General features: G+C 43.1%; 1 protein-coding gene across 1 annotated transcript in view; it reads left to right on the top strand.

Annotated features, from left to right (window-relative positions):
* The window catches only part of LOC138960414 (nephrocystin-3-like), a 59,230-nt gene that overhangs the window by 8,808 nt on the left and 28,063 nt on the right, over nucleotides 1-22,359 (top strand). The window contains exons 8-21 of the mRNA XM_070332322.1: nucleotides 1,350-1,497; nucleotides 2,116-2,289; nucleotides 3,376-3,479; nucleotides 5,914-6,028; nucleotides 6,738-6,881; nucleotides 7,117-7,400; nucleotides 7,726-7,861; nucleotides 9,989-10,153; nucleotides 10,967-11,067; nucleotides 11,404-11,526; nucleotides 12,100-12,200; nucleotides 16,232-16,314; nucleotides 16,707-16,948; nucleotides 21,059-21,134. Of these exons, the coding sequence (XP_070188423.1) occupies nucleotides 1,350-1,497; nucleotides 2,116-2,289; nucleotides 3,376-3,479; nucleotides 5,914-6,028; nucleotides 6,738-6,881; nucleotides 7,117-7,400; nucleotides 7,726-7,861; nucleotides 9,989-10,153; nucleotides 10,967-11,067; nucleotides 11,404-11,526; nucleotides 12,100-12,200; nucleotides 16,232-16,314; nucleotides 16,707-16,948; nucleotides 21,059-21,134 (1,996 nt within the window). The remainder of the gene's footprint in view (nucleotides 1-1,349; nucleotides 1,498-2,115; nucleotides 2,290-3,375; nucleotides 3,480-5,913; nucleotides 6,029-6,737; nucleotides 6,882-7,116; nucleotides 7,401-7,725; nucleotides 7,862-9,988; nucleotides 10,154-10,966; nucleotides 11,068-11,403; nucleotides 11,527-12,099; nucleotides 12,201-16,231; nucleotides 16,315-16,706; nucleotides 16,949-21,058; nucleotides 21,135-22,359) is intronic.

The following is a 22,359-nucleotide window of genomic DNA, read 5'->3' as shown; positions in this document are numbered from 1 at the left end:
CAGGGTTGGATTAAGATAGAGGGAAACATAAAGGGAAAACAACGTTACTGTGTGCAGACCCAGCCAGTCAGGGTTGGATTAAGATAGAGGGAAACATAAAGGGAAAACAATGTTACTGTGTGCAGACCCAGCCAGTCAGGGTTGGATTAAGATGGAGGGAAACATAAAGGGAAAACAATGTTACTGTGTGCAGACCCAGCCAGTCAGGGTTGGATTAAGATGGAGGGAAACATAAAGGGAAAACAATGTTACTGTGTGCAGACCCAGCCAGTCAGGGTTGGATTAAGATGGAGGGAAACATAAAGGGAAAACAACGTTACTGTGTGCAGACCCAGCCAGTCAGGGTTGGATTAAGATAGAGGGAAACATAAAGGGAAAACAATGTTACTGTGTGCAGACCCAGCCAGTCAGGGTTGGATTAAGATGGAGGGAAACATAAAGGGAAAACAATGTTACTGTGTGCAGACCCAGCCAGTCAGGGTTGGATTAAGATGGAGGGAAACATAAAGGGAAAACAATGTTACTGTGTGCAGACCCAGCCAGTCAGGGTTGGATTAAGATAGAGGGAAACATAAAGGGAAAACAATGTTACTGTGTGCAGACCCAGCCAGTCAGGGTTGGATTAGGATGGAGGGAAACATAAAGGGAAAACAATGTTACCGTGTGCAGACCCAGCCAGTCAGGGTTGGATTAAGATGGAGGGAAACATAAAGGGAAAACAATGTTACTGTGTGCAGACCCAGCCAGTCAGGGTTGGATTAAGATGGAGGGAAACATAAAGGGAAAACAATGTTACTGTGTGCAGACCCAGCCAGTCAGGGTTGGATTAAGATGGAGGGAAACATAAAGGGAAAACAACGTTACTGTGTGCAGACCCAGCCAGTCAGGGTTGGATTAAGATGGAGGGAAACATAAAGGGAAAACAATGTTACTGTGTGCAGACCCAGCCAGTCAGGGTTGGATTAAGATAGAGGGAAACATAAAGGGAAAACAATGTTACTGTGTGCAGACCCAGCCAGTCAGGGTTGGATTAAGATGGAGGGAAACATAAAGGGAAAACAATGTTACTGTGTGCAGACCCAGCCAGTCAGGGTTGGATTAAGATGGAGGGAAACATAAAGGGAAAACAATGTTACTGTGTGCAGACCCAGCCAGTCAGGGTTGGATTAAGATAGAGGGAAACATAAAGGGAAAACAATGTTACTGTGTGCAGACCCAGCCAGTCAGGGTTGGATTAAGATGGAGGGAAACATAAAGGGAAAACAATGTTACTGTGTGCAGACCCAGCCAGTCAGGGTTGGATTAAGATGGAGGGAAACATAAAGGGAAAACAATGTTACTGTGTGCAGACCCAGCCAGTCAGGGTTGCTGTCGGAGACTCAGGAACTACGCAGCAAGATCAGGGAGAGTGGCAATACAAAAATTGTCAATGGTCTGTCCTCCGCCACCAGGACAATGGAGATTGTTTTCACTGAAGTGGAGAAAGTACTCAGAGCAGTGAGTAGCTTCCTTTCAGTGATTGTTGCATTCTTTTCTGTTATTAATTGTCATTCTCAAGAGAATAGAGATTTCAAGTGTCAAGATTCAAGAAGATGGTAATTTGAAACATAGATGATTTTCAAAATAATCATTGTCTTTAAAACAAAAATAAGCTTAGTTCCCATCCTAATTCACTTGGCGGAAGGGAAGTAACTGCATTTATTAGCTGCCTTGACAAGCATTATTTGCTTAGTGTAGTCTTTGTGAAGAAGCACACACGCATAGTGATAGCCCCACTTTTAACAGTCAGCTGACCAAAAAGAAGTGGCGTTGCGAGGAGGTAATCAAAACAGGTTAGTATGTACCATGTTTTGGGGGGTATTTATGTCAATATTTTCATTCTTTCAGTTCTAAATGCCTATTTGTAAGCATTTAATTGCTTACAAAAGCATACATGCATATTTTAGCCCCACTTTTAACAGTCAGCTGACCAAAGTGAAGTGGCGTTGCGAGGACGTAATCATAACAGCTTAGTATTTTCTCTGTTTAGGTTTTTTTTTCATACTGTTCTGTCTTTCAGTTCTATATGCCTGTTTGTAAATTTACAATTGCTCACACATTTTGGCTTGTGTGAAGGAGCTGGGAGTTGATGCTCGCGAGGCCAGTGCCAGTGAAGACCTTGGATTCGGGGAGGGTCCTGAGGCAGGCATGGTGTGTGGGGGTCTTGTGTGGGACCAGCACTGTGACTGTCAGCAGCTGGAGGCCTTGAACCATGCTGTGCATTCCAGCTGTGAGCTAGGCTTTGAAAAGGTGCATTGCTGTAAGCTTTGATATCCACAGGTTTTAAAAAAAAAATGCTTTGTGCCTTTTGCCCTTTGGAAAGAATATTGGACATTTGTTGTTGTGTAATGAAGACAGAGGTGCCAGGCCTCCCTCTTATGTGCTCCTTGGCATCATGATTAAATCAGAAGATCTGGGTCTGGGTGGCCGAGTGGTAAACGCACTTGCCTCGGAAGCGAGAGGTTGCAAGTTCGACCCTGGGTCAGGGCGTTAGCAATTTTCTCCCCCCTTTCCTAACCTAGGTGGTGGGTTCAAGTGCTAGTCTTTCGGATGAGACGAAAAACCGAGGTCCCTTCGTGTAAACTACATTGGGGTGTGCATGTTAAAGATCCCACGATTGACAAAAGGTCTTTCCTGGCAAAATTGTATTGGCATAGCTAAAAATGTCCACCAAATACCCGTGTGACTTGGAATAAAGGCCGTGAAAGGTGAATGCTCGCCCTAATAGGCTTGAGGTTTGCTGGCCGATGTGAATGCGTGATATATTGTGTAAAAAATTCCATCTCACACGGCAGAAATTAATATGTAATGCGCTTAGAGAACGTCAAGCGCTATATAAATCTCCCCATACAATACAAAAGAAGAATACCCGCACAAAAACAAAATACATGTACATGTATTATGCTGAGAGAATGACAATGAAGAAAAACCAGTATATTATATCTGTCCACAACTTGGTGGCGTCTGCAGTCTTACCTTAACCATTACTATGCTTTTAAGGATGAAGAAAAACCAGTATATTATATCTGTCCACAACTTGGTGGCGTCTGCAGTCTTACCTTAACCATTACTATGCTTTTAAGGATGAAGAAAAACCAGTATATTATATCTGTCCACAACTTGGTGGCGTCTGCAGTCTGACTTAACCATTACTATGCTTTTAAGGATGAAGAAAAAATGGGCACAACCTGGGAAATTTCATGGATTTGATATTATGGATTGTTAGGGTTAGGGTTATTATGGATTGTTAGGGTTATTATGGATTGTTAGGGTTATTATGGATTGTATTTTACAATGGAAACTGTGGAATATAAGTATTTGACATCTATTGTGCAGCTGTACGAGCGATTGACTGCCCATGTGGCCTCAGCAGGTCCCGTACCTCCACTGCTGGTCAGTGGTTCCTCGGGGTCGGGCCGCTCCCTGCTTCTGTCTAGATGGTAAGCCCTGTAGAAAAAGCAGAGGGACAGATGAACAAACTATGCTTGAATAGTACTTTGAGGTTTTCTGGTTGGTTGGATTTAGTCAGATATTTTCTGTGAGTTGTTTATTTTATGGCTTTACTTGTTGAAATGTTTTACCGTAAATAACTAATGTTTTTGGTAGTAAATCAATGTCTTGTAACTTGTAATGCCTATGGTTGTTTTGTTTGTATGATTGGTTTTTGGATTTACCTCTAAATCTTATTCATGATTCATCAGTCAGTACAGACTTGAACTTTACTCATACATTTCTGTAATATGATCAGGGGTGCTGTAGAAAAGCAGTAGAAGTAAGAGGAAAGAATTTCAATAGAAAGATGTGGTGTTTTAAACAAGTACATCTCTAATTGACTGTAGCTTCATTGTACAAGTGTTCTCACCTGTATGACAGGATACAAAGTGTTCTCACCTGTATGACAGGATACAAAGTGTTCTCACCTGTATGACAGGATACAAAGTGTTCTCACCTGTATGACAGGATACAAAGTGTTCTCACCTGTATGACAGGATACAAAGTGTTCTCACCTGTATGACAGGATACAAAGTGTTCTCACCTGTATGACAGGATACAAGTGTTCTCACCTGTATGACAGGATACAAGTGTTCTCACCTGTATGACAGGATACAAGTGTTCTCACCTGTATGACAGGATACAAAGTGTTCTCACCTGTATGACAGGATACAAGTGTTCTCACCTGTATGACAGGATACAAGTGTTCTCACCTGTATGACAGGATACAAAGTGTTCTCACCTGTATGACAGGATACAAAGTGTTCTCACCTGTATGACAGGATACAAGTGTTCTCACCGGTATGACAGGATACAAAGTGTTCTCACCTGTATGACAGGATACAAGTGTTCTCACCTGTATGACAGGATACAAGTGTTCTCACCTGTATGACAGGATACAAAGTGTTCTCACCTGTATGACAGGATACAAAGTGTTCTCACCTGTATGACAGGATACAAAGTGTTCTCACCTGTATGACAGGATACAAGTGTTCTCACCTGTATGACAGGATACAAGTGTTCTCACCTGTATGACAGGATACAAAGTGTTCTCACCTGTATGACAGGATACAAGTGTTCTCACCTGTATGACAGGATACAAAGTGTTCTCACCTGTATGACAGGATACAAGTGTTCTCACCTGTATGACAGGATACAAAGTGTTCTCACCTGTATGACAGGATACAAGTGTTCTCACCTGTATGACAGGATACAAGTGTTCTCACCTGTATGACAGGATACAAGTGTTCTCACCTGTATGACAGGATACAAGTGTTCTCACCTGTATGACAGGATACAAAGTGTTCTCACCTGTATGACATGATACAAGTGTTCTCACCTGTATGACAGGATACAAAGTGTTCTCACCTGTATGGCAGGATACAAAGTGTTCTCACCTGTATGACAGGATACAAAGTGTTCTCACCTGTATGACAAGATACAAAGTGTTCTCACCTGTATGACAGGATACAAGTGTTCTCACCTGTATGACAGGATACAAGTGTTCTCACCTGTATGACAGGATACAAGTGTTCTCACCTGTATGACAGGATACAAGTGTTCTTACCTGTATGACAGGATACAAAGTGTTCTCACCTGTATGACAGGATACAAGTGTTCTCACCTGTATGACAGGATACAAAGTGTTCTCACCTGTATGACAGGATACAAAGTGTTCTCACCTGTATGACAGGATACAAAGTGTTCTCACCTGTATGACAGGATACAAAGTGTTCTCACCTGTATGACAGGATACAAAGTGTTCTCACCTGTATGACAGGATACAAAGTGTTCTCACCTGTATGACAGGATACAAGTGTTCTCACCTGTATGACAGGATACAAAGTGTTCTCACCTGTATGACAGGATACAAAGTGTTCTCACCTGTATGACAGGATACAAAGTGTTCTCACCTGTATGACAGGATACAAGTGTTCTCACCTGTATGACAGGATACAAAGTGTTCTCACCTGTATGACAGGATACAAGTGTTCTCACCTGTATGACAGGATACAAGTGTTCTCACCTGTATGACAGGATACAAAGTGTTCTCACCTGTATGACAGGATACAAAGTGTTCTCACCTGTATGACAGGATACAAGTGTTCTCACCTGTATGACAGGATACAAGTGTTCTCACCTGTATGACAGGATACAAAGTGTTCTCACCTGTATGACAGGATACAAAGTGTTCTCACCTGTATGACAGGATACAAGTGTTCTCACCTGTATGACAGGATACAAAGTGTTCTCACCTGTATGACAGGATACAAAGTGTTCTCACCTGTATGACAGGATACAAAGTGTTCTCACCTGTATGACAGGATACAAAGTGTTCTCACCTGTATGACAGGATACAAAGTGTTCTCACCTGTATGACAGGATACAGCTGCAGCAGGAGAAGAGCTCCAGTATGCTAGTCCTGTACCACTTTGTGGACTCCCCCTCCTCCATCGGCGCTGACCCCATCATCATGATACGCAGACTCACGGCTCAGGTAACGCCTGCTTCCTGGGCTGCCAGTTTTTACTTCTCAGTCTACAGTATGTCTGTTAGTCAATGGAAACATGCTTCCTTTATTTCTTTGATTGTTTAGTTTCTGTTGTTTTCCTTCTGTCAGACACACACAAAGTGTGGAAAAGAAGCGCTGACTGCACATTGTGATGTGCTGCACATGTAAATTGTAACTTCGCAAACCTGCAGATTATGATGTTTTCTTGTTATGTGACATGCTAGTTTTAGTGCAGATACAACATTTTGTTCAGATTCTTACTGTAAAACATTTTGACCAGAGCTTTCTGATTAATTGTACGGCACACTGGATAATAATTGTACGGCACACTGAATATTAATTGTACGGCACACTGGATATTAATTGTACGGCACGATGGATATTAACTGTACGGCACACTGGATATTAACTGTATGGCACACTGGATATTAATTGTACGGCACACTGGATATTAATTGTACGGCACGCTGGATATTAATTGTACGGCACGCTGGATATTAACGGTACGGCACGATGGATATTAATTGTACGGCACGATGAATATTAATTGTACGGCACACTGGATATTAACTGTACAGCACACTGGATATTAACTGTACGGCACACAGGATATTAACTGTACGGCACACTGGATATTAATTGTACGGCACACTGGATATTAATTGTACGGCACACTGGATATTTGTATTTTCAGCTGATGCAGCATGTGAGCACGCCCCCAGCACTGACCTGTGACCCTGTGCGGCTGGTGGAAGAGTTCCCCAGGTGGCTGGAAAGGGTGTCCGCCAAAACTCCAGGTGGTGTCGTCCTAGTGCTGGACTCAGTTGACAAATTTTCAGTGAGTTAGGTTTCTCGTGAATTGTTATTAAGCCTATAACAGCACCTTTGTTTATCTTGTTATGTGTCATCAACAGGACCTTTGGTCTGCTGTTGACTTCATTTATGATATGTCAAGCCTTCCACTCGTCCCTCAAATTAATATATTTTCATCATGTTGATTGGAAAAAGTGTGTTTAGCTCTTTGCTCCTGGTAAATACTTGATCACTATTTGCGTGAACATTTTTTCTCTCAGCAAGCAGACGTGCACCTGAAGTGGCTGCTGGACCCGCTGCCCGTGGATGCCCGTGTCATCGTCTCGGTGCAAGAAAGCACCTGCCCTCAGGCCTGGCGATCCTGGCCCACGGTCAACCTGGGTTGCCTGGGAACGAAGAACGTGCGGGAATTGATGCGCGCAGAGCTGGCCACGCTGGACGCCGGGCTGGACGCCGAGTCCGAGTCACGCATCTTGACCCACTGTCGCACCCTGCCCACCTCCTGTCCCCTCTACATCATGGTGCTGGCCAGGCACCTGGCAGGGTAGGTTCACGCATCTTGACCCACTGTCGCACCCTGCCCACCTCCTGTCCCCTCTACATCATGGTGCTGGCCAGGCACCTGGCAGGGTAGGTTCTCATAAGATTCTTCAAAGCGTACTTAGCCAAGAACTTGATCACTTGCAGTACAGCACCAATTTAAATGACCCAAGGGAATAGTCTAGAGTTAGCCCAAAGTTAAGAATGTTACGTTCTGAAAGAAAATACACAAGCTGACACTCTTTTCAGTATAATGACCCATCTCAGTCAGGTTATTCCTGCTGTAGCCCAACCAAGCTTGAATACAATGTCTGTGCGTGCGTGTGCAGTATTGGGAAACAGGAGGTGAACAAGCACCTGACGTACCTGCTGGACTCCTCAGACAGCCACAGCCTGTACCTGTGTGTCTTGGACCTGATGGTTGGCCACTTGGACACACCACAAAACAAGGGACAGTTTCAGCAGGTATGTTTACCTGTTTGAATGTGCAGATTTTTCTGACTGTGCCTGACAGTCTCAATTGTTTTGTCTGAGAGCAGTAGGAGCTGTCTGGCATATTTACTTCTTTGTGTTTGTAGTTTGACAGAGTTGGCATAGCACAGACCCGGTTCCATTCCACAAAGAAAATGACATGTTTTTGTGTGCGCGTGTTTTTCTTTCTCAAAAAGGATTATTCAGTTAATGTATGTTTGTGTGTGTTCAGGTGCCGATTTACATGTGTGGTTTGGGGTCGTGGGTGTGTGATTGACATGCATGGTTTGGGGTCGTGGGTGTGTGATTGACATGCATGATTTGGGGTCGTGGGTGTGTGATTGACATGCATGGTTTGGGGTCGTGGGTGTGTGATTGACATGCATGGTTTGGGGTGGTGGGTGTGTGATTGACATGCATGGTTTGGGGTGGTGGGTGTGTGATTGACATGCATGGTTTGGGGTCGTGGGTGTGTGATTGACATGCATGATTTGGGGTCGTGGGTGTGTGATTGACATGCATGATTTGGGGTCGTGGGTGTGTGATTGACATGCGTGGTTTGGGGTGGTGGGTGTGTGATTGACATGCATGGTTTGGGGTCGTGGGTGTGTGATTGACATGTGTGGTTTGGGGTCGTGGGTGTGTGATTGCACATGTGTGGTTTGGGGTCGTGGGTGTGTGATTGACATGCATGGTTTGGGGTCGTGGATGTGTGATTGACATGTGTGGTTTGGGGTCGTGGGTGTGTGATTGACATGCATGGTTTGGGGTCGTGGGTGTGTGATTGACATGCGTGGTTTGGGGTCGTGGGTGTGTGATTGACATGCGTGGTTTGGGGTCGTGGGTGTGTGATTGACATGCATGGTTTGGGGTCGTGGGTGTGTGATTGACATGCGTGGTTTGGGGTCGTGGGTGTGTGATTGACATGCGTGGTTTGGGGTCGTGGGTGTGTGATTTACATGCATGGTTTGGGGTCATGGGTGTGTGATTGCACATGTGTGGTTTGGGGTTGTGGGTGTGTGATTGACATGCGTGGTTTGGGGTCGTGGGTGTGTGATTGACATGCATGGTTTGGGGTCGTGGGTGTGTGATTGCACATGTGTTTGCAACTGTATTTGAAACTTGAGTCCTTTTTATATTTAGTCAAGTTTTGACTAAATATTTTAACGTAGAGGGGGGAATCGAGACGAGGGTCGTGGTGTATGTGTGTGTGTCTGTCTGTCTGTCTGTCTGTCTGTGTGTGTGTGTAGAGCGATTCAGACCAAACTACTGGACCGATCTTTATGAAATTTTACATGAGAGTTCCTGGGATTGATATCCCCGAACGTTTTTTTCATTTTTTTGATAAATGTCTTTGATGACGTCATATCCGGCTTTTCGTGAAAGTTGAGGCGGCACTGTCACGCTCTCATTTTTCAACCAAATTGGTTGAAATTTTGGTCAAGTAATCTTCGACGAAGCCCGGACTTCGGTATTGCATTTCGGCTTGGTGGCTTAAAAATTAATTAATGACTTTGGTCATTAAAAATCGGAAAATTGTAAAAAAAAATAAAAATTTATAAAACGATCCAAATTTACGTTCATCTTATTCTCCATCATTTTCTGATTCCAAAAACATATAAATATGTTATATTTGGATTAAAAACAAGCTCTGAAAATTAAATATATAAAAATTATTATCCAAATTAAATTGTCGAAATCAATTTAAAAACACTTTCATCTTATTCCTTGTCGGTTCCTGATTCCAAAAACATATAGATATGATATGTTTGGATTAAAAACACGCTCAGAAAGTTAAAACAAAGAGAGGTACAGAAAAGCGTGCTATCCTTCTTAGCGCAACTACTACCCCGCTCTTCTTGTCAATTTCACTGCCTTTGCCATGAGCGGTGGACTGACGATGCTACGAGTATACGGTCTTGCCGAAAAATGGCATTGCGTTCAGTTTCATTCTGTGAGTTCGACAGCTACTTGACTAAATGTTGTATTTTCGCCTTACGCGACTTGTTGTAGCTTATCTTCCTGTCGTGGAATCAGGTACAGATCGAAGGACACCATGTTTTAGGTATCTCTCGCCGTCTGACTGTTAGACATGTATGTCACTCTATCTGCCCCTTTCAGATGCTGAAGTACATGTGTGCCAGTCGCTGTGGCATGCATGAAAATGAAGTACTGGAGCTGATGCCAGGGTTAAGCAGCGTTCACCTGTGCTACATGTCACACTACCTGACCACACACCTCATCCTCAAGTATCAAGGAGGCCTTCTCACTTTTGCGCACCAACAGGTATTTAAAGCTGTGTGCATTTCTTCCTTGTGTGCAGTACTTGATATCTGTAGCCTTGTTTGTGCGGTCTCGACGACCAATGACATTCTCAATCTGTGTCAAATGTCATGTATTGATCCGTTTTAGTTACAATTCTTTTTATTTTTTATGATTGAGTGCACACAGACACACATGTAGGCCTTGGACAGTTCCCTAAATAAGAGGTTTGATCGAATCCTGACATCACAATGCTCAAAGAAGGGAAGTCCAATGTTCAATTGATACATAATGTTCATTATTTTAACCACTTTGTTGAATGGGACACACTATTTTTATTTTGACCAGTTTAACTTAGATAAACTCTTGTTTCAGGTTACCGTTTAGCAAACAAAAAAATTCTACATTTAATACTGGACTTTGATTTGATCTCATGTATGATACAGGTTATCCACAGGTCTTATTTTCTACATTTAATACTGGACTTTGATTTGATCTCATGTATGATACAGGTTATCCACAGGTCTTATTTTCTACATTTAATACTGGACTTTGATTTGATCTCATGTATGATACAGGTTATCCACAGGTCTTATTTTCTTTTGTCTGCTTATTTTTTTTATCTATAAAACCTTGTATTGTAATGGTCAGCCATAAAACCTTGTATTGTAATGGTCAGCCATAAAACCTTGTATTGTAATGGTCAGCCATAAAACCTTGTATTGTAATGGTCAGCCATAAAACCTTGTATTGTAATGGTCAGCCATAAAACCTTGTATTGTAATGGTCAGCCATAAAATGTTGTAATTGTGCTCCATGGTACTGTGTGATCTTCAGGCACAAAGTGCTGTTCATGAGTTCTGCTATGGTGACGATGAGGGAGCATCTTTGGCCAGTGTCAGGCAGGAACTGGTCGACTACTTCAGTCAAAGTTTACAGTAAGATTATTTTCCCTCTTCAAAAAATAGCTGCCAATACCAGACAGTAGAGTGAGTGACATCTAGCACATTGTAAAATAGCTGCCAATACCAGACAGTAGAGTGAGTGACATCTAGCACATCGTAGTCCAGTCAACTTCCTGAAAGTGTGACTTCTCACTGAAACAGATGGTCTTCTGTGCACAAGTATAACAGGCATATTTGTGGGTGAGTATGTAAATGTAATTTATTTTAGACGATTTTTTTGCTTTGGTCATTGAATGTGTATGTTGTACACATGCGTTTGTGCATATGTGTTATAAGAGAGAGTTTTCACATGTGTTGTATGAATTGCAGATCTAGCCAGGTGACGGGTAGGGTGTCAGAAGAATTACCTTGGCTCATCAAGCAGCAGGGGAGGAAGGACGTTCTTCATTCCTGCATCCTCAACCTCTGCATCTTTCAGCACATGTATGCCAAGTGAGTGTAGCAATCACTCCCAGTATTTTTAAATTGTGTATTGCTCTCATGTAAGCACACTTACTCAGTCACAAATTGGTGAATACACACACACGCACCCACAGACAGGCAGGTACACACGCACCCACAGACAGGCAGGTACACACGCACCCACAGACAGGCAGGTACACACGCACCCACAGACAGGCAGGTGCACACACGCTGACAATGGACAGGCAATAAAGTACTCACACACAAACGGATAAATAGGCTCTCTCTTTCTCTCTCATTCTCTGTCGGTCAGCCTGTCTCTCTCTTTCATTCTCTTTTTAGCTCAATCTCACTCTCTGCTTCTCTCCCCCCTTCCACCACTCTTCCTCCCAGTTTAATAGAGAGCAAAAGAAATGTGTTAATGCTGAGTAAGTTCTGTTTTCCTCATTCTCGTTTTCACTCATTCTCATTTTCTGCTGCTTTTCCTCCTTCCATTCCTCTCCCACCCAGTTTAGCAGAGAGTAAAAGAAATCTATAAACGCTCAATGTTAGCAGATACTTTGGACATGAGCCACTCACTGAATTTTATTCTGCTGCCTGTAGGGGGAGATGTGCAGAGTTGATATCCTACTGGCAGTTCATTGGAGCTGACAAAGCCACCATGGCTGAGGCCTACTTCAATGCCACCAAGAGAATGGAAGAAGGTTTGTAGAGTTTTTAAACTGTGTTAGGACAATGGCACTGCCTTGTACAGTGGGGCCCCTCTTGTCAGTCCTTGCCTTCTCAGATTGTCTCTGCATTATGTCTGTACAGTGGGACCTGTCAGTCCTTGCCTTCTCAGATTGTCTCTGCATTATGTCTGTACAGTGGGACCTGTCAGTCCTTGCCTTCTCAGATTGTCTGCATTATGTCTGTACAGTGGGACCTGTCAGTCCTTGCCTTCTCAGATTGTCACTGCATTATGTCTGAACAGTGGGACCTGTCAGTCCTTGCCTTCTCAGATTGTCTGCATTATGTCTGTACAGTGGGACCTGTCAGTCCTTGCCTTCTCAGATTGTCTGCATTATGTCTGTACAGTGGGACCTGTCAGTCCTTGCCTTCTCAGATTGTCTGCATTATGTCTGTACAGTGGGACCTGTCAGTCCTTGCCTTCTCAGATTGTCTGCATTATGTCTGTACAATGGGACCTGTCAGTCCTTGCCTTCTCAGATTGTCTGCATTATGTCTGTACAGTGGGACCCCTCTTGTCAGTCCTTGCCTTCTCAGATTGTCTGCATTATGTCTGTACAGTGGGACCTGTCAGTCCTTGCCTTCTCAGATTGTCTCTGCATTATGTCTGTACAGTGGGACCTGTCAGTCCTTGCCTTCTCAGATTGTCTGCATTATGTCTGTACAGTGGGACCTGTCAGTCCTTGCCTTCTCAGATTGTCTGCATTATGTCTGTACAGTGGGACCCCTCTTGTCAGTCCTTGCCTTCTCAGATTGTCTGCATTATGTCTGTACAGTGGGACCTGTCAGTCCTTGCCTTCTCAGATTGTCACTGCATTATGTCTGTCCAGTGGGACCAGTCAGTCCTTGCCTTCTCAGATTGTCACTGCATTATGTCTGTACAGTGGGACCCCTCTTGTCAGTCCTTGCCTTCTCAGATTGTCTGTATTATGTCTGTACAGTGGGACCTGTCAGTCCTTGCCTTCTCAGATTGTCTGCAATATGTCTGTACAGTGGGACCCCTCTTGTCAGTCCTTGCCTTCTCAGATTGTCTGCATTATGTCTGTACAGTGGGACCCCTCTTGTCAGTCCTTGCCTTCTCAGATTGTCTGCATTATGTCTGTACAGTGGGACCTGTCAGTCCTTGCCTTCTCAGATTGTCTCTGCATTATGTCTGTACAGTGGGACCTGTCAGTCCTTGCCTTCTCAGATTGTCTCTGCATTATGTCTGTACAGTGGGACCTGTCAGTCCTTGCCTTCTCAGATTGTCTGCATTATGTCTGTACAGTGGGACCCCTCTTGTCAGTCCTTGCCTTCTCAGATTGTCTCTGTATTATGTCTGTACAGTGGGACCTGTCAGTCCTTGCCTTCTCAGATTGTCTCTGCATTATGTCTGTACAGTGGGACCCCTCTCTTGTCAGTCCTTGCCTTCTCAGATTGTCTCTGTATTATGTCTGTACAGTGGGACCTGTCAGTCCTTGCCTTCTCAGATTGTCACTGCGTTATGTCTGTACAGTGGGACCCCTCTTGTCAGTCCTTGCCTTCTCAGATTGTCTGCATTATGTCTGTACGGTGGGACCTGTCAGTCCTTGCCTTCTCAGATTGTCTGCATTATGTCTGTACAGTGGGACCTGTCAGTCCTTGCCTTCTCAGATTGTCTCTGCATTATGTCTGTACAGTGGGACCCCTCTTGTCAGTCCTTGCCTTCTCAGATAGTCTGCATTATGTCTGTACAGTGGGGCCCCTCTTGTCAGTCCTTGCCTTCTCAGATTGTCTCTGTATTATGTCTGTACAGTGGGACCTGTCAGTCCTTGCCTTCTCAGATTGTCTGCATTATGTCTGTACAGTGGGACCTGTCAGTCCTTGCCTTCTCAGATTGTCTGCATTATGTCTGTACAGTGGGACCTGTCAGTCCTTGCCTTCTCAGATTATCTGCATTATGTCTGTACAGTGGGACCTGTCAGTCCTTGCCTTCTCAGATTGTCTGCATTATGTCTGTACAGTGGGACGCCTCTTGTCAGTCCTTGCCTTCTCAGATTGTCTGCATTATGTCTCTACAGTGGGGCCCCTCTTGTCAGTCCTTGCCTTCTCAGATTGTCTCTGTATTATGTCTGTACAGTGGGACCTGTCAGTCCTTGCCTTCTCAGATTGTCTGCATTATGTCTGTACAGTGGGGCCCCTCTTGTCAGTCCTTGCCTTCTCAGATTGTCACTGTATTATGTCTGTACAGTGGGACCTGTCAGTCCTTGCCTTCTCAGATTGTCTGCATTATGTCTGTACAGTGGGACCTGTCAGTCCTTGCCTTCTCAGATTGTCTGCATTATGTCTGTACAGTGGGACCCCTCTTGTCAGTCCTTGCCTTCTCAGATTGTCTGCATTATGTCTGTACAGTGGGACCTGTCAGTCCTTGCCTTCTCAGATTGTCTGTATTATGTCTGTACAGTGGGACCCCTCTTGTCAGTCCTTGCATTATGCCTGTAAATTTACCTCCATTTTGAGACTCCCTCCTGTTTGTTGATTTTCTTTGGTTACTGGTGGTTTTACAGGAGGTGGGGGTACCACTGTGGAAAAAAACATATCATTAAATTACATATCTTATCCCAACTCACATATAGCAATTTACTTCAGTCTAGTGCTAGGTCGGAAAGTCACGTGACTTTGTCCTGTTACAGGGTCAAGGTAGCTCTTTTTTTAGGGTTGCCTCCCTTGTTACCAAGGTGATGCGATACAGCGTCCTAGCGCTAGACTGAAGTAAATTGCTATATGTGAGTTGGGTAAGTATATTAATCAAATGAAAATTTATGTCTGAAATTTTCGATTATTGCTTCAACTGCGGTATGAGCACGGTGCTACGCTGCAGTAGAATCCATATCATTATGTTTGTTGTACACACATATCATTGTGTTGGTTGTACACACATATCATTGTGTTTGTTGTACACACATATCATTGTGTTTGTTGTACACACATATCATTGTGTTTGTTGTACACACATATCATTGTGTTTGTTGTACACACATATCATTGTGTTTGTTGTACACACATATCATTGTGTTTGTTCTACACACATATCATTGTGTTTGTTCTACACACATATCATTGTGTTTGTTCTACACACATATCATTGTGTTTGTTCTACACACATATCATTGTGTTTGTTGTACACACATATCATTGTGTTTGTTGTACACACATATCATTGTGTTTGTTGTGCACACATATCATTGTGTTTGTTCTACACACATATCATTGTGTTTGTTCTACACACATATCATTGTGTTTGTTGTGCACACATATCATTGTGTTTGTTGTGCACACATATCATTGTGTTTGTTCTACACACATATCATTGTGTTTGTTGTACACACATATCATTGTGTTTGTTGTGCACACATATCATTGTGTTTGTTGTACACACATATCATTGTGTTTGTTGTACACACATATCATTGTGTTTGTTGTGCACACATATCATTGTGTTTGTTGTACACACATATCATTGTGTTTGTTGTACACACATATCATTGTGTTTGTTGTACACACATATCATTGTGTTTGTTGTACACACATATCATTGTGTTTGTTGTGCACACATATCATTGTGTTTGTTGTGCACACATATCATTGTGTTTGTTGTACACACATATCATTGTGTTTGTTGTACACACATATCATTGTGTTTGTTGTACACACATATCATTGTGTTTGTTGTGCACACATATCATTGTGTTTGTTGTGCACACATATCATTGTGTTTGTTGTACACACATATCATTGTGTTTGTTGTGCACACATATCATTGTGTTTGTTGTACACACATATCATTGTGTTTGTTGTACACACATATCATTGTGTTTGTTGTGCACACATATCATTGTGTTTGTTGTACACACATATCATTGTGTTTGTTGTACACACATATCATTGTGTTTGTTCTACACACATATCATTGTGTTTGTTCTGCACACATATTTTCATAGCATGTTTACAGCTGTGTCTGATGCTCTGCTGATTGTGTTAACTTCAGATGGTCAGATTGCGTTACCAAGGGTGGCAGACATGTGTGAGATCCTGGGTCGCTTCCTCAAGGACCTTGGTTTGCTGAACCAGGTAACTGTCATTCCTCTGTCCCTCTCGTGTGTTGATTCAACAATGTATTCTTCGCATGCAGCTGCCTGTTTAAGTCCTTGGGCTGAATATGTGGTTTTCTTGGAGAAGATGTTTATTCGAGAAGTGTGAGATGGGTGATTTTTTTCTTCTTTTAATTTTTTCTACTGAGGTCATGGTCGGTGTCATGGGAGCATTATTTTTAGTTTTCCCTCGTAAGTAGTTTCTTTCTGACGTCAGTCTGGACTTGAGTAGTTAACCCCAATCTAAAAGCATGTGGATAACCTAACATAGGCAGTGAATAGAGGTGTTAATCCCTCTTCATTTGCACTCACTGGAATTCATGTTTACACACTTGTCTCTCAAAACATTGACACCATTTGCTCAATCCCCAGGCACTGCCCGCATTGCAGCGAGCCTTAGAGCTGCGAGAGACGGCCGTGGACCCAGACCACCCCATCGTGGCGCGGTCACTTCACCAGCTGGCGGGTCTTCACGCCCAGTGGGGCAAGTTCAGCACGGCAGAGCTCCTCTATCGCCAGGCGCTCGACATCTTCGAGGACGCCTACGGGCCGGACCATCACCTGGTGGCCAAAGAACTGGACGCCTTGGCTGTGCTGTATCAGAAACAGGACAAGTGAGTGAGGCTTTCATGTCAAAGACTGTGGCTGGCGGGTGCCCTGGCCTTAGTGGATAAGACACCGGCCTCCTAAGTGGAAGGTCGTGGGTTTGAATTTCGGCTGGCCACGCCTGGTGGGTTGAGGGTGGAGATTTTTCTGATCTCCCATGTTGACTTATGTGCACAAGATCAAGTGCACACGGAAAAGATCCTGTTATCCATGTCCGAGTTCGGTGGGTTATAGAAACATGAAAATACACAGCATGCTTCCCCCGAAAGTGGCGTACGTCTGCCTAAATGGCGGTAAAAACAGTCATACAGTAAAAGCTGTGTGTGTTTCAGCCCATGAACAAAGACCACGTTATGCAGTGAGAATGAAGCTAACAAATGGCCTGAATGGCGGGGTAAAAACAGTCATACAGTAAAAGCTGTGGGTGTTTCAGTCCATGAACAAAGACCACGTTAATGCTGAGAATGAAGCTAACAAATGGCCTGAATGGCGGGGTAAAACAGTCATACAGTAAAAGCAGTGGGTGTTTCAGTCCATGAACAAAGACCACGTTATGCAGTGAGAATGAAGCTAACAAATGGCCTGAGTGGCGGGGTAAAAACAGTCATACAGTAAAAGCTGTGGGTGTTTCAGCCCATGAACAAAGACCACGTTATGCAGTGAGAATGAAGCTAACAAATGGCCTGAGTGGCGGGGTAAAAACAGTCCTACAGTAAAAGCAGTGGGTGTTTCAGTCCATGAACAAAGACCACGTTATGCAGTGAGAATGAAGCTAACAAATGGCCTGTGTGGCGGGGTAAAAACAGTCCTACAGTTAAAGCAGTGGGTGTTTCAGTCCATGAACAAAGACCACGTTATGCAGTGAGAATGAAGCTAACAAATGGCCTGAGTGGCGGGGTAAAAACAGTCCTACAGTAAAAGCTGTGGGTGTTTCAGCCCATGAACAAAGACCACGTTATGCTGTGAGAATGAAGCTAACAAATGGCCTGAATGGCGGGGTAAAAACAGTCCTACAGTAAAAGCTGTGGGTGTTTCAGTCCATGAACAAAGACCACGTTATGCAGTGAGAATGAAGCTAACAAATGGCCTGAGTGGCGGGGTAAAAACAGTCCTACAGTAAAAGCAGTGGGTGTTTCAGTCCATGAACAAAGACCACGTTATGCAGTGAGAATGAAGCTAACAAATGGCCTGAATGGCGGGGTAAAAACAGTCATACAGTAAAAGCTGTGAGAATGAAGCTAACAAATGGCCTGAGTGGCGGGGTCAAAACAGTCATACAGTAAAAGCAGTGGGTGTTTCAGTCCATGAACAAAGACCACGTTATGCAGTGAGAATGAAGCTAACAAATGGCCTGAGTGGCGGGGTAAAAACAGTCATACAGTAAAAGCAGTGGGTGTTTCAGTCCATGAACAAAGACCACGTTATGCAGTGAGAATGAAGCTAACAAATGGCCTGAGTGGCGGGGTAAAAACAGTCATACAGTAAAAGCTGTGTGTGTTTCAGCCCATGAACAAAGACCACGTTATGCAGTGAGAATGAAGCTAACAAATGGCCTGAGTGGCGGGGTCAAAACAGTCATACAGTAAAAGCTGTGGGTGTTTCAGTCCATGAACAAAGACCACGTTATGCAGTGAGAATGAAGCTAACAAATGGCCTGAGTGGCGGGGTAAAAACAGTCATACAGTAAAAGCTGTGAGAATGAAGCTAACAAATGGCCTGAATGGCGGGGTAAAAACAGTCCTACAGTAAAAGCAGTGGGTGTTTCAGTCCATGAACAAAGACCACGTTATGCTGTGAGAATGAAGCTAACAAATGGCCTGAGTGGCAGGGTAAAAACAGTCATACAGTAAAAGCTGTGAGAATGAAGCTAACAAATGGCCTGAATGGCGGGGTAAAAACAGTCATACAGTAAAAGCTGTGGGTGTTTCAGCCCATGAACAAAGACCACGTTATGCTGTGAGAATGAAGCTAACAAATGGCCTGAGTGGCGGGGTAAAAACAGTCCTACAGTAAAAGCTGTGTGTGTTTCAGCCCATGAACAAAGACCACGTTATGCTGTGAGAATGAAGCTAACAAATGGCCTGAGTGGCAGGGTAAAAACAGTCATACAGTAAAAGCTGTGAGAATGAAGCTAACAAATGGCCTGAGTGGCAGGGTAAAAACAGTCATACAGTAAAAGCAGTGGGTGTTTCAGTCCATGAACAAAGTAGAAGAAGACTGTGGCTAGAGGAGAAGTTCTTTTGGCAGACTCTGCAAGGGCAATGAAGGCAGAATCTAAAGGATTGGGAAGGGGTCTGTATTGACTTTTAACCAAGGCTCATGGTTATGCAAAATAGTGCAATGCAGCAACATTTTACTGTCGGTTAATTGTGTGAGTCACAAGCCGAACTGTTCTTTTTATCTATCAATGATTAACTCTTAACGTCCTATACCACGCCATACCGCTCCTTACCGTATCATCCTATACCGCGTCATACCGCTCGTTCTCTGCTAGTGTCATTAAACAAGAGTTACCAGCCTTGCGATGCTCTCCTGCATTGGAAAACAGCTTTAGTCCTTCGACACACATGCCAATGCTGCCGGTGGATTTTGTTCAGGACTTTTGAATGCGATTTCGATTTTTGTGGACGGATTTTGTTCGGATTTTTTTTGTTAGCTTTGAAAATTCGAAATGGAGTCGAGTGATAGTGATAGTGACACGTCTTTTCACGGGTTTGAGGCAAGAAATGTGGAGAATGACTTCGATGGTGGTGATGCTGATAGTGGACAGAGTGATCTATCCATTTCGGAGGTTTCAAGCGTTCACACAGCCGATTTGAGTGATTTTGAACCTCAAAGTTCGGACGAATCATCCGCAGATGATGACATTGACGATAATGCACAATGGCGTGGAAACATCGAACAGTGGGAAGAAGATGCATTCCTAGAAAGTGTGGGCCCTACACAGCCTCTTCCATACAATGCTGAAGCAGTCGACTAATTTTACCAGCTGTTTCCATTGGCTTTCATTGAGAAAATCAAGGATGAAACAGAACGTTACGCTCGCCAAAAACGGGATGCCTTTTTGGAATTTACGTGGATTCGTTACCTGGGATTTTTACCTGTGAAAACTACCTCCCCAAGAGTAAAGTTGGTGTTATTTTAATCATAAGATAACAGTGCATGACAACCAACATAAAACACAGACACAACACCTTCATTGCTTTTTGTTTTATTTTATTTTATTTCATAATTAATTTTTTACCTGAAATTATTAATTAATTAGATTTTTTATGACAAGTAATTATCAAAAAAAACACACAAACCTTTCATAAATGCAAAGTACATTCATTCCCCAATGGTAAAAAAAAATATCAAGTAAATCCATCCATAAACAATAAAAATATAATTTTTTTATTGAACACACCCAAATTTTGTCTCTTTTTCACAAATCCTTTTGGGATTTTGCACTGGGACATGCAAAACACGTTACAGGCTAATAAGAGTTAACATGTAAACAAAAATGCACGATGTTTTCAGAAACAAGATGGGCCACAGGTCATGAAAAAATGTGTGTCTCTGTAGACTTACACAGGGTTTTTGTTTGTTTGTTTGTTTGCTTAACGCCCAGCCGACCACGAAGGGCCATATCAGGGCGGTGCTGCTTTGACATATAACGTGCGCCACACACAAGACAGAAGTCGCAGCACAGGCTTCATGTCTCACCCAGTCACATTATTCTGACACCGGACCAACCAGTCCTAGCACTAACCCCATAATGCCAGACGCCAGGCGGAGCAGCCACTAGATTGCCAATTTTAAAGTCTTAGGTATGACCCGGCCGGGGTTCGAACCCACGACCTGCCGATCACGGGGCGGACGCCTTACCACTAGGCCAACCGTGCCGGTCTTACACAGAGTGGAGTCAGAATTATTCATTATGTTTTTAGTTTGGTGTAATTGTTCTGGAAGATAGGATATTGTGTGCTTCTTAGTCTGATGTTCAATGTATCTTTGTTTCAGGCACGATATAGGATATTGTGTGCTTCTTAGTCTGATGTTCAATGTATCTTTGTTTCAGGCACGATATAGGATATTGTGTGCTTCTTAGTCTGATGTTCAATGTATCGTTGTTTCAGGCACGATGCCGCAGATCCTCTGAAAAAGAGAGCTCTCTCCATCAAGAAGAAAATGCGCACACCTAGGGGCCCTACTGTAAGTCTTTCTTTCTTTTCTGTGTTCTACATGTTTACCTTGAACATTGCTTGCAAGTGAAACATTATTTATTATTCATAAGTTTAGACATATGTCGTTCTGAAAGTTTGTGTTGTTTGCAGAGAGATCCACACACTGGTGTGAGAGCCAGACTTTTTAATAATGGATGTGTGTGATTGCTTCTACAGGCTCATCTGTTAGCAGCCAATTTCAGCGAAGACAGTGATACTGCCTTGTTTAGATTGGTGCAAGTTTGTTAGTGGTGCTCTTGGAATTTACTGCCTCTCCAGCATTATTCCTCCTATTGCTCTGTCAAAACTTTTGTAAACATTACTTGTGTAAAGAGGACATTTCTGGATTAACTTTTTTTTCTGAATCTAAAGAAAACTCATGGGTGCTGTGCAATGATCATTTCAATATTGGTACAAACGTTCCTTTCCTGTTTGCGTCTGAAGAGAAAAAAGATGCTGTTGCTGAATCTTTTAAGACAGCTTTATTTATTTGTGTGCCATGAAGTGGTTTTTTCCTTCTTCTCTCATTCATTTTTGTGTGTGTGATCTTTAACTCATTGTCTCCCAGGTACGGGTATATCCGTACCCACTCATATGGCTCTATCTGACCTGGTACGGATATATCCGCTCAGACTGTTAGCTTCAGTCGCTCCCTGTAACGTCCATCTAACGCCTGCATTCCAGCGTGTTGATACACAGTTACTTCACAGTTATTACAATTCTGAGTGACCTGCTGAAACACAGCTGGTCTCGGCTAAAAAAAAACTTGATCAACATAGGTGGGGTAGAAAGTGTTAATCTGTCGTGTGAGAGCTTACTGGGTGTAATTTTTGTTTTCAGGGAACTTTATAAAAGCACTAACACGTACATTTCTTCTGTAAGGAACCCCTGACTGATTTACTTCAGTCTGATAAGGAACCCCTGACTGATTTACTTCAGTCTGATAAGGAACCCCTGACTGATTTACTTCAGTCTGATAAGGAACCCGTGACTGATTTACTTCAGTCTGTAAGGAACCCCTGACTGATTTACTTCAGTCTGATAAGCATTAGCTGATTTGTTTGCTTACATTATACACTTTTCTGATAGCTTAGGTTCAATATTCTGTTTAAAGTGTAATGTCGTAAAGGATCAGGAGGTTTTAACTGAACTAAAAAGGAAAATATTCATTGCATGCACTCACACAAGAAGAAAGAGACCTACAGACAGACTGA

This window comes from Littorina saxatilis, linkage group LG2, assembly GCF_037325665.1.
Source record: "Littorina saxatilis isolate snail1 linkage group LG2, US_GU_Lsax_2.0, whole genome shotgun sequence".
Classification (NCBI taxonomy): domain Eukaryota; kingdom Metazoa; phylum Mollusca; class Gastropoda; order Littorinimorpha; family Littorinidae; genus Littorina; species Littorina saxatilis.
This window is presented reverse-complemented; position numbering and strand designations above follow the sequence as displayed.